At 36.3% G+C, this 12,097-nt stretch overlaps 2 protein-coding genes across 2 annotated transcripts in view; both read left to right on the plus strand.

The window, feature by feature from the left end:
* Positions 1-5,169, plus strand: part of sec14l8 (SEC14-like lipid binding 8) — a 25,687-nt gene extending 20,518 nt beyond the window's left edge. Inside the window, exons 10-12 of the mRNA XM_016572780.1 lie at positions 3,400-3,539; positions 3,840-4,009; positions 4,101-5,169. Of these exons, the coding sequence (XP_016428266.1) occupies positions 3,400-3,539; positions 3,840-4,009; positions 4,101-4,204 (414 nt within the window). The 3' untranslated portion in view covers positions 4,205-5,169. The remainder of the gene's footprint in view (positions 1-3,399; positions 3,540-3,839; positions 4,010-4,100) is intronic.
* A 1,349-nt stretch (positions 5,170-6,518) lies between these two features.
* LOC107755845 (metal transporter CNNM4) overlaps positions 6,519-12,097 on the plus strand; it is a 43,799-nt gene continuing 38,220 nt past the window's right edge. The window contains exon 1 of the mRNA XM_016572779.1: positions 6,519-7,918. Within this exon, the coding sequence (XP_016428265.1) occupies positions 6,547-7,918 (1,372 nt within the window). The 5' untranslated portion in view covers positions 6,519-6,546. The remainder of the gene's footprint in view (positions 7,919-12,097) is intronic.

The raw sequence follows: 12,097 nt of genomic DNA on the forward strand, positions 1-12,097 counted from the left end.
GGTCAAAGTAACCTAATAATGTAATCTATTAACTATGCATAAAAACCTGTCTTGTCTCTTTACTAACAGATATGGGTGTCATGCCATAACATATTTTTAATAAGACTGAGTTTATATTTATTGTGAATTTAACATTGAAAGTTAATGTGAATAAAAACATTGCAAGTCAGGCTACTAATCATAACACTTTCATTGTACAGAAAGAGAGCAAAGAACATTTACATTATCAAAGAACATTTTCACTGACAGTCTAGTTCAAGCACTCTCAAGAACACCCATTAACATCACTGAAGCTGTTTACACTATGAGATTAAAATCTTACAGATTCGTACACATTTGCACTTTGTTGTTTCTGACGAGAGAATTCAGCAGAAAGAGGCATTCAGTCAGTGAGCGAGTGATAAAAAAACACCAGCATTTTAGCGATGACTCATCTGAACACCTCTGATTGGTCATTGCATTCATAAGCTCAACAGCATCGTGTGTGATTGGTTATAATGCGCCGTGCTGTAAAAACGCGTCTGTATCTGGCTCCGCGCCAGCCAGCGAACGCAGATTTGAATTTAGCAGATAATGATATGACGCACTGAACGATCTAATCACACCGGTGTGATTGTATTAAATATAGAAAATATTAATCTGCTATTTTTTTGTCTCTTGGAAGCTGCATTCAAAATCCACTTGGCTCAAAAATCTGAGGGGGCAGGTGCATAGAGGAGAAACAATAATGTACAGTATGTGGAAAATAATGTGTTTTTTGAACCTTAAACCGCATAAACACATTTCATTACACCAAATACACAAAATAATGTTCTTTTTAGCAACATCAATATGACCCCTTTAAGGTTGAGTAAATTTTCAACACATTTTCATTTTGAAACTATTCCTTTAAGACCATTTAGCTTTTTCTAATCATGTCCATGATTCATTTTTGTGTGTTTATATAGCAAGTGTCTCAAAAATCACAAATTAATTAATTAGCCTACATAAACATTTTTTTTTTTCAATCTAAAATGAGCAAAGACCACCACAGGGTTAAATTTCTGTTTCCAAAAATTATTCTGTGCTAGTGGAGATGTAGGATTTAAAACACGAATCACATTCAGAGTTCTGAACTGAGGCGTTTTGTGTCTGTATGTAGATACACAGGTAAAGCTGCTGCCCCCTTCAGGACTGGAAGTACTAAAAAAAAAAAACCTCAGAAGACTTTGTGAACTCTCAAAGTGGACTGATATTTAGTTATTTAGTTACAAATATTTATTAGCTGTAATCCTTTGGAGTCTTTGTTGGACTGTGATATTGCACAAGTCAAATAAATGTTTGTTTACTGTGTTTAAAGCTAGAGAGCTGAAGATAATGAATGTTTATTTTGTCTTAAAGAGAGTTAGAGTGCTTGTTTTTCCACTGGTATGACGGCAATTTCCTTGCCTATTAAAACGGTAATTAACCTTAATGAAAACCAGAGCACTTCCTTCATGGGAAAATCGCTAAAGGGGGACAGATGCAAGTACACAAGAAGGAGCTGTTTGTACTAATAAGCACAGATGGAGTCATTACATGTTTGAATGACATGTTGAGACTTACGCAAATCACAGAACAACAGGCTTCTATTGGAATGTCTTTACACAAGGTTGTTTTATTGAGAGAGTAAAGCAATTGTGGCTAAATCCCAATTCACATGCTTCTACTACACCTTCCAAAAATATGTGCTTTTGAGTATGTAAAAAGATGCTATGACAGTTTTGGGCCGTACTGATAAAATTGTCTTGATACCACATTTCCATGTTTTGCATGTAAGTGTTAGCATCTAAATATATTCCTGTACTCATTAAATTCAGTTACTTTTACCTAAAATCAACTTTATAAAAGACATTCAGTACTCTTTTTATTTTTTATTATGTGACACATTTCTGAATGAAATAGAATATTCAACAATAACAAAAATAAGATAAGACTAGATTTTATCCATCATTATTTGTATTACACTACTTTTGGTCAGAAATAATTTTTTTTATGTTTTTGATCGTCTCTAATGTTCACCAAGCCTGCATTTGTTTAGTCTACAAAAGTACAGTAAAATAACTTTTTCTATGTGAATATAATTTGAAATCGAATTTATTCCTTTGATGTCAAAGCTGAATTTTCAGCAGCAATTACTTCCGAAATTTGATGTTCCAGACACATTTCTTATTATTATAACAGTTAAAAACTGTTGTAGTGCTTAATAGTTTTGTGTGAAACTGTGATATATTTCAGGATTTTTTTACTGTTTTATAAATTGTAACACGATACATTTCTTTACTGTAAATTTGATCAATTTAATGAATCATTGTTGAATTAAAGTATTAATTTCTTTAAAAAAATGACTTGACCCCAAACTATTGAACAGTATATATTATATTATATTATATTATATTATATTGAAATAATATACCATCCATGCACCTTATTTGGGATGCACTAATAGTATGTGAATTGGGATTTAATACGTTGAGTCATTGAATATGAAGTATTGTCTGTGATTTTGAGTGTCTAAATTTGTTTGTGTATGAAAATAATAGTGCATCATTTTAAAATGATACACCTTTTCTCAACCAACATCTTTATATTTGAGTCTGTGACTCCAGACAACGTGACCTTAACTCTTTATAAAGTGTCTGATGTTTATGCTGTCAAGTTTGTTTGTTTTCTTACTGTATTCAGTGACAATTTAGACTCTTATTTCTGTATTTTACTGTATTTTGAGCACATGAAAATAAATCAAATGAACGCATCTGCAGTCTGTAATATTGCAACATTTTTCTCTTTAAGCTTCATGGTAGAATACTCAACCTATATGTAGGATAATGAATCTCAAACAGTGCATGTTTGTGTTCTTTATTAAAAGCCACTTTGATTTGGGCTGCTGTCCTGTCTGTGTTTTTTCCTGTTTGTGTCTGATGTTTATGCTGTCTAGTTTGTTTGTTTTCTTACTGTATTCAGTGACAATTTAGACTCTTATTTCTGTATTTAACTGTATTTTGAGCACGTGAAAATAAATCAAATGAACGCATCTGCAGTCTGTAATATTGCAACATTTTTCTCTTTAAGCTTCATGGTAGAATACTCAACCTATATGTAGGATAATGAATCTCAAACAGTGCATGTTTGTGTTCTTTATTAAAAGCCACTTTGATTTGGGCTGCTGTCCTGTCTGTGTTTTTTCCTGTTTCCTTATTTTCCATAAAATGCTTTACTAACGTTCAAATGTCAGGCTTTTATCGTTCGCACTCATGATGCTTCTGTAAGTTTCATCCTCCTTTGTTTTTTATTTTCATTTTCATTTTCAATTCTGATTAATCATTACCAACTCATCTCAGCCAAGCACATGTTAAACAAAGGTTTCTGTGTTTTTTTCAGATTACGTTCGGATCAGAGATTCCCAAGACCTACTATGTTCAAGACTCCATTAAAGTGGACTATGATCAGTGTGTGACTATTGGCCGTGGCTCATCTCATCAGGTGGAATATGAGCTACTTGCACCAAACTGTGCACTAAGGTGATCTGAGGAAACACAAAAACGCTTTCTAATACTAATACCACACAAAAACACACTCTCTGAGACTGATAACAGACATGGAGTTCGCCACGAACCAGTCACTGTTCATGACATCAAAGGTGCTGTAAACAAACCAGCAAGAATCTCTGCATGGGACGAGCATTTGGGTTTACTAACATTGGGTTTTGTTGGCACACCTTTGAAAGGCCTGGATTTGGATGCGAGAGTGTGAGCTTGTGAGCTTTTCAGTACAGGAACTTCTGTGTGTGATTCTACTCTATTCAATGGTCTCCTCTTCAGATGGCAGTTCAACTGTGATGGTGCCGACATAGGTTTCGGTGTCTATATAAAGAAGAGGATGGGAGAGTGGATGAAGGCTAGTGAGATGAAGGAAGTTGTGCCAAATCAGCGTTACAACGCACACCTGGTACCCGAGGATGGATCCCTCACCTGCCCAGAACCAGGAGTGTGTAAGTACAGCCTTACAGGCTTCATTTGTTATCACTAATTGAGATGAACATTAAACGTTCATGTGGCTTTACTGTGTTTTGTTTTATTCAGACGTACTGCGATTTGACAACACATACAGCATCTTCCAGTCCAAAACGGTCAGCTTCACAGTGGAGGTCCTCCTACCTAGTCAAGTCAACCAATCAGAACGTTAGATATTATGGCAACAAGCAAGCAGACAACTAGGTTATGGTTTAGAAACTATTGCTCTGAAGCATAAACTCACAACATCTTAGACCGTATATCTGCTGTAGTAAATATTATAATAATGCTGCTCTCGAAAAGGAGAGTATGTAATTGAACTGACCAATCAATGCATTACAATGGTGGGATAAAATTACACTTCAGTGATCGACGTGCAATGAGAGACTGTATCGTCCACTGACATATCTGGATCCTGACTTCGATGCCAGTGTGATTCTTTGCATTTGTTTCTCTGAGATGAACCTATTATCAGGTTCATTTGTTATATATTAATGAAGTGCTTATCATTGAGCCCTGGCTTAAGTGTAACAACTGTGCTGCAAATTACTAGACTGAAACTGTCTTGGCATGTATTATTTGAGCTTGCCCTTGTGTGCCCTCTTTATGATTGCCTTAACTCATGTTCTTGAAGTTATTTTATCTGTTTAGTTCTTTTTGATAATGAATTAATTTAGAGAATGAGCTCAGATGATGAGTCTGCACACATTTCCCTCAGAATGTGGTAAGAGGTTAAATTATTAAATACTTTAATGTTATTGACGCACACAAATCTGTGAACCTTTTGAAATATTTTGTTTACAAAGAGCATTTGACTTGATACAGAATATGATGTTGACATCATGGGTGGTTTGCCTTTTTTAATCCTACTTTTTTTTTGTATTATTTAACTAATTGATGTTGTAAACTTTTGCTTAGTAAGAAGATTTTATACCTCAGGTCCTTGTGTTTACGGTAACAGTGCTCATATTTGATTCCAGCAATGTGCATCTGTTCTGTCAATGTCTTTCTATGATGACCACATTGTATTTTCTCTTATTTCCATGTCTCTTTTTGATTTTGTAATATTGATGTAATTTATGAGTGATATTATATTGATTTGAATTAATTTACTACTTAAATATATACATTGCAATAGCATATACATTTTTTTCTTGTCTTTCTGAACTATATTAATGCAGGCCTATACTTTTAAAGGAATGTCTAACAACCAGTTCCCATGCACAGAGTAAATCTACTGTAATTAAAATAATTTGGAATATTAAAGCTCGGTGAAGATCAAGACTGATTCGTGTATGGAGGTTGTATGCAGGGTGAGTGTTTAAAGACCCGATGTGCGATATAACTGTAGTAACGTTCATTTGTAGCCTGTCTGATGGCTCCACCTGTTGGTGGAAGCATGTAGCGCCATTATAATGAAGCCAGTAGTTACATCTCTGTCCATTAGAAGGCGCCATTAAAACGGGAATCTAAAGATATCGAAGAGTAGCTTTATTTGCATAGCAAAAAGAAGCATTAAATTTCCAAAGCATTAATAAAAATATAAATTGTAATTATATTTAACAATATTATAGTTTTTATTGTTTTTTATTGTTTATTTATTTTTTAAATGCTAATACAGCCTTCGTGAGCATAAGAGACTTTTTCTTTGAAATTTGGAGGTGTTTGTAGTGTTTATACAGTAATCTAATCTATAATATATCTATAATATAAATGTAAAAATAATTGGATCTAATACAAAAATATCATGTATGTGTGTAAATCTGATGAAAGCTTTCCAGAATTTAGAACATATTTGTAAGGAAAATTAAGATTTGTATTGTGGCATCCATCAATGTACTGAAATGCAATATATATTCATATTGTACATTTTAGTTTACGTTAATTACTGTATAAACACCACAAACATATCCAAACCTCAAAAACCGAAAGTCTGTTATGCTCACCAAGGCTGTTTTTAAAAAAAATCAAAACTACAATAAATAAAAGTAATACTGTGAAGTTTTATTACAAATTAAAACAACTATTTTCTCTTTGTATATATATATATATATATATATATATATATATATATAAAATTGTAGAGAAAAACTGATCTGCCTTCAGCAAGCAAACCCAAGAAGCAGGGTTGCCAGGTTTTCCCAACAAAACCCGCCCAAGTGCTACTCAAAACTAGCCCAAAACTAGCCCAATCGCGTTCCGGTGGGTAACATACACGTAAAATACGCGTTTTTGTCTGGTTTCGCATTCCAGAGGCTAAATATCACGTTATTGGGGTCGCTTCAACCCGCGGCAACAGTGTTAAACTAGTCCAGGGGTAGGCAAGTTCGGTCCTAGAGAGCCGCTGTCCCAATTCTGCGGGAAAACCGCGGACTTGGCAACTCTGCCAAGAAAGCTCGTTCTTCCTCATTAGGTGACGATCCGCACGCTGATTGGATTTATGTTAATGAGGGGGCGAGGCCTTGGGAAATGAGTAGGTGACGTCAACTCTCATTCCGCAGAGAGCGAAACAAACATGGCGACAGGATGGAGTGGGAAAGGGTGTACGCTAACGTTAATGCTGTTCTTTTGGAGTAAAATCTGCGCGAATAGAGCGGAATCCCTGGGGAGCGACAGCCGAATCCTCGGCATGCGGCTGGAGTGGAGCGACAAGCCGGCCACGACCACCGACAATGGAATCATACAGGTAACCGAGGGGAGCAAAATCAAGCTCAGGTTCTACGGACTGCAAATCAGTAATGACACCTGGGAGCAGATTAAGTTCGTGGAGCAGGGCGAGGACAACAGCTCTGACTTCAACAGGACTTGTGCTGACTTCACCAAAGACCTCTCCATCCAGCCTAAAATGGAGGTTAGCAGCCAGGGCACATCTGGGGTGCTGGAGGTCAGTATTAAACCACTTAGGAAAAGTGAGTCCCAGAGGGATTACGGGCTGTGCATCAGACACAGCCAAGATGGGAAGTGGTACCTCCTGGGAGAACATGATGGAAAGTTGCATGTGGTGGAGGAGAAGAAGTCTCTGCTTCCCATTTGGTTCCAGGTGATCTTGATTTCCTGCCTCCTGGTGCTCTCAGGTATGTTCAGTGGTCTAAACCTGGGGCTCATGGCTTTGGACCCCATGGAACTGCGAATCGTCCAGAGCTGTGGCACGGAGAAAGAGAAGAAGTACGCACGCAAGATTGAACCCATCCGGAAGAAAGGAAACTATCTGCTGTGCTCGCTTCTCCTCGGGAACGTGCTGGTCAACACCACACTGACCATCCTGCTCGATGATCTTATCGGCTCTGGTTTGGGTGCTGTGGTGGCATCAACCATCGGCATCGTCATCTTCGGCGAGATCGTTCCTCAGGCGCTCTGCTCTCGCCACGGCTTGGCGGTGGGCGCCAACACCATCCAGCTCACCAAGTTCTTCATGCTTCTGACCTTTCCGCTGTCGTTCCCCATCAGCAAACTTCTAGATTGCATTCTGGGCCAGGAGATCGGCACCGTGTACAACCGGGAGAAGCTGGTGGGGATGTTGAAGGTGACTGCGCCATACAACGACCTGGTGAAAGAGGAGATGAACATGATCCAGGGTGCTCTGGAATTGAGGACTAAGACAGTGGAGGACATCATGACTCCACTCAGCAACTGTTTTATGATCAACAGCGATGCTGTGCTGGACTTCAACACTATGTCAGAAATCATGGAGAGCGGATACACGCGCATTCCAGTTTATGAGCACGAACAGACCAATATAGTGGACATCCTCTTTGTGAAAGACCTGGCGTTTGTGGATCCGGATGACTGCACTACGTTGAAGACCATCACTAAATTCTACAACCATCCGGTCCACTTTGTGTTTCACGACACTAAGTTGGATTCCATGCTGGAGGAGTTTAAGAAAGGTTAGTCACTTTTTGTTTTTTGTTTTTTTGCTGCAGCATTTCTCATTGTCACTACCGGTGATGTTCATCTGGTGTAGCGAGGAACGGTACAGCTGGAGGGAGGTGTATCAGCAGTGATGTCACTTTTACAGGGTTTGTGGAGAAGGCCGCTGGTTCTGTCTATTCTTAATTAGTTCCGCTACTATCAGGTTGGAAAACACACATCCTCACATCCCTGTGGGCCTTTCTCTCCTCCACTGACTGTCAAGGTCAGCTGTTGGCAGTCTTTCTTCTCTTATTTCCTAAAGCCCATGAAGTCGACATGAAATCCCTATTGACCTTGTTTGCTTCCTAAAACACATTTGTGGTCTGACTGAATGATCATCAGTGCATGTTATTTCAGTACAAAAAAAATGTGTTTTCAATCTTTCCAACTGTAATGATTCTCTACATTTTTATTCCACCCCTCCAAAACCTGTCATATAATGTTATTTTAGTGTTGTTTGTGTTCTGTAATAATTTTGTAATAATATTTTGAATTTGATTTTATTTCTTAAATATTTCCAATATTTATAGTAAAAAATTTTTTTTGTAATTTTATGTAGTTTTTAATATTACTATTTAATTATTTTTTTCTAATATTCTAATAAAACAATGTAATCTTTTTATTTTTTATTTTTATCTCGGCTTTATTTTAATTAACAAAACTGAATGAATAGCTTCAGTTAATGATAATAACCCTGATATAAAGAGCTGATCATGATCCAGTCAATTATGTAATCAAGTCCCGCCCCATTTTTTCCCCATCGAATATCTTGTTTCACCTACAAATTGTCACATTACAGAAGTAAAATGACTTGTGAATGCCATTTCATGTCGTGAAGTTTTTGGAAATATTTCCCAGCAAGTCTTCAATTCAGTAAATCCTTAGTTGATTAAGTTGATCTTAGTTGATTAACCACGGGTAACCATTGTACCATGTTTTTACTACAGGCCCTCTGGGAAATATGTTTAAGCGGACATTTGTAATTCACTTCTAAAGCCTTGTATAAATACTGAGCTGAAATTTAACATTGCAGAGCTGTTTGGCTAATCACATGTGTTTGTTGTCATCACAATAGCCATGACACTAATGATGGAGCAAAACCTGCTGTCTAATCACTGCTTGCACAAGTTTACTGTCAGCAGGCTTTGACTTGGGGTTTGAGCTACATTTCCAGAACTTGAACTGTTCTATTGCTGAGATTATAAAGAAGTGTGTATATTCTTCTATATTTGGCATTAATTTAAACAGCCAAACCAGTCAAAATGGCATATTAATTAGCCTACATTCATTTAAAATCTGATTGACTGCCTGCCCTGTAGTCTAGTATAAAATTCTCAAGTTTGGGATTTATACTGTGCTAACATTCCTGCCATATTAGTTTTTAGTTTTTAATAAACTGAAGTGGCACTATAGCTCATTCGCTATAAGTGATAGTCACACAATATGTTGTGCTCATGTGAATGGTACATGACAGTACCAAAGGACATTAGCACTGATAACATGATAACTTCTTAATGTTGAAGCTAGATAAAATGTTTGGTTTTACTGTTAATCTTTTTAAACCTGGTTCCATGGTGCATTGAATATCTCAGAAATTGTTATGGTTATCTGAAAGGTACCATATTAGACTTATGACTCTGTTGATGTCATGACTTGCACCTTAAAGGGATAGTTCACCTAAAAAAATTAAAATTCTGTCATTATTTACTCGCCCTCAAGTTGTTCAAAGATATGTTAAAGAATGTTTGTAACCAACCAATCAAGTCAATGGCTACCAGCATTGACTTGATTGGTTTCGTTTCCAACATTCTTTAAAATATATATTTTTTGTGTGTTTTAGAAATTCAGACATTTTTGGAATGACATGAGGGTGAATAAATAATGACAATTTTCATTTTAACTGGAGACCAAAGAGACAGTCAAGACCTAAGATGTATGCATTCATTCTGTCCTTTGGACTTGGACAGGTAATACATTACTTACCAGTCACTAGTGGTTAAAAACTGTTTAGCCGCATGTAAGCGTATGTGATTTAGAATCATTAGGCTTGTATGAGTTTGTTGGATAATATATGAAGAAATCATGAATTGAAACATTTATTTCTTTAGTTGCATAACTGGTTTCAGCTATCATTTAAATGTTGGAGGTTTTATTGAATTGACTTTTGGAGGTCTGTATCACCTCTATACACATTCAGAATTCAGTGTATTGCACTGTACATACTGTATATTGCCTACTATTTTTAATAGCATGCCAAACCATACTCAGTATGTGACTATACGTATTTCTAATAGTAGTATGCTGTATTTTTGTCACATGGCTGTCCAGTTATCATCTCTAATTTTTTTTTTATTTTGCATTTAATAATTAATAATACTGGTAACACTTTACATTTAAGATCTGATAATATTAGTTCATGCATTAGCTAACATGAACTAACAATGAACAACAGACACTGAAAAACAAAATTGGTAGGATTTACTTAGAAACAATTTTCACTCAGAAATTGCTAGTAAATTTCACAAATAATTAAAAAGATAAAGTGAATGACACTTTGAAAATTAAGTAGAAAGACCAATGTACTCCAGTAATCTGTTTTCATTTACAACTTCAAAAACACTATTATTATAAATGAATTTTTTTTTGAAGCATTTATTAATCTTTGTAATGTTAGTTAATAGAAATACACTTATTTATTATTTGTTCACATTAGTTCACAGTGCATTAACTAATGCAAACTGTTTGTTTTAAAAATGTCTTTGTAAATGTTGTAGGCTAATTATTAAGATTATGCTGAACAAATGCTGAAGAAGGGTAACCTTAATATTAAGTATTGCATAATAACTATTTAAATAATAATAACAAAAAAAAACATCCAATCAAATAATGTGTTAATGAAATGATGTTTAAAATTGCAGTTGATATTGAATCATTTGGCATACTGGTAAGGACGAAAGGGTCATGTCAAGTGCATTACATTGTAGGATACAGTATTCAATATTGTGTGCTCTAGTGCACAAGAGTGAACAGATTATTTTGTCAATCTAGCTCTCAAGTCACCTGGGGCCTGTACCAAATAAATTCAGAGTTACAGGATTAGTTTCATGTTGACAAAACCGAACCACTCCAATTTGGCTTTGTTGGTACCATGATGCTGATCCTCAACTTTCTTTGTCAACTCAGGCTTTGATCCTGAGTTTGTGGTGCGCGAACTTGAATGTGTGACATCAGTGGCGAACAGCCAATCACCTGCCTTGCAACACAGAGCAAGTGTGAGTCACTTCTCGTGAGAGAGCCAGTGAGATTCAAAACTCTTTTGCTAAAGGTTAAGAGATTGAAGAACATGAGGAATTTAAACGCATTTACACTGAAGAAAGTACTTGTCCATGAAAGAGGACAAATAAAAGAATCCTCTTCATCTTCATTACCTTGCTCTATCAGTACAGTCACAAGTGAAACTTGTGAAGTTAGTGTATATAGTAGGGCTGCACGATTAATCGAATGAGATTGTCATGCGTATCTTGTCAGTAAAGCCGGTTCTGTGATTAGTAGTAAATCTCCAGCATTTGGAGTTTTAGCGCGAGAGCGCCGTCTGGCCTTCGGATGGAGATTTACTGCTGATCACAGAACCGTGCTTCACTGAAAGATACGCATGACAATCGCAGCTTCTGCCTAATCGCGATTTATCGCCTTTGCGATTTAATTTCAATGAATCGTGCAGCCCTATAGTTGATAATATATAGCGACTCGAGACTCAAACATGTAAGGTCACATGTAGTCATTTTTAAAGCGTTATCTATTGATTCTATAGCTTATTTATATTACATATGATCTGTATTAATATTCATTTAAAGTAAATGCTTTATAATAATTGTTAAACTAAAAATGCTTGTGTGTTCCTCTTCATCTTCATTACCTTGCTCTATCAGTACAGTCACAAGTGAAACTTGTGAAGTTAGTGTATATAGTAGGGCTGCACGATTAATCGAATGAGATTGTCATGCGTATCTTGTCAGTAAAGCCGGTTCTGTGATTAGTAGTAAATCTCCAGCACGTGCTTTCAGATGGAGCAGCGTTTACTACACAGAGCCGTAGTTCACTGACAAGCTACGCAAAATCGCGTTCATAATCGCAGATGATTTAATCGCGCGATT

This window comes from Sinocyclocheilus rhinocerous, unplaced genomic scaffold (assembly GCF_001515625.1).
Source record: "Sinocyclocheilus rhinocerous isolate Xijiao unplaced genomic scaffold, SAMN03320098_v1.1 scaffold352, whole genome shotgun sequence".
Lineage (NCBI taxonomy): Eukaryota > Metazoa > Chordata > Actinopteri > Cypriniformes > Cyprinidae > Sinocyclocheilus > Sinocyclocheilus rhinocerous.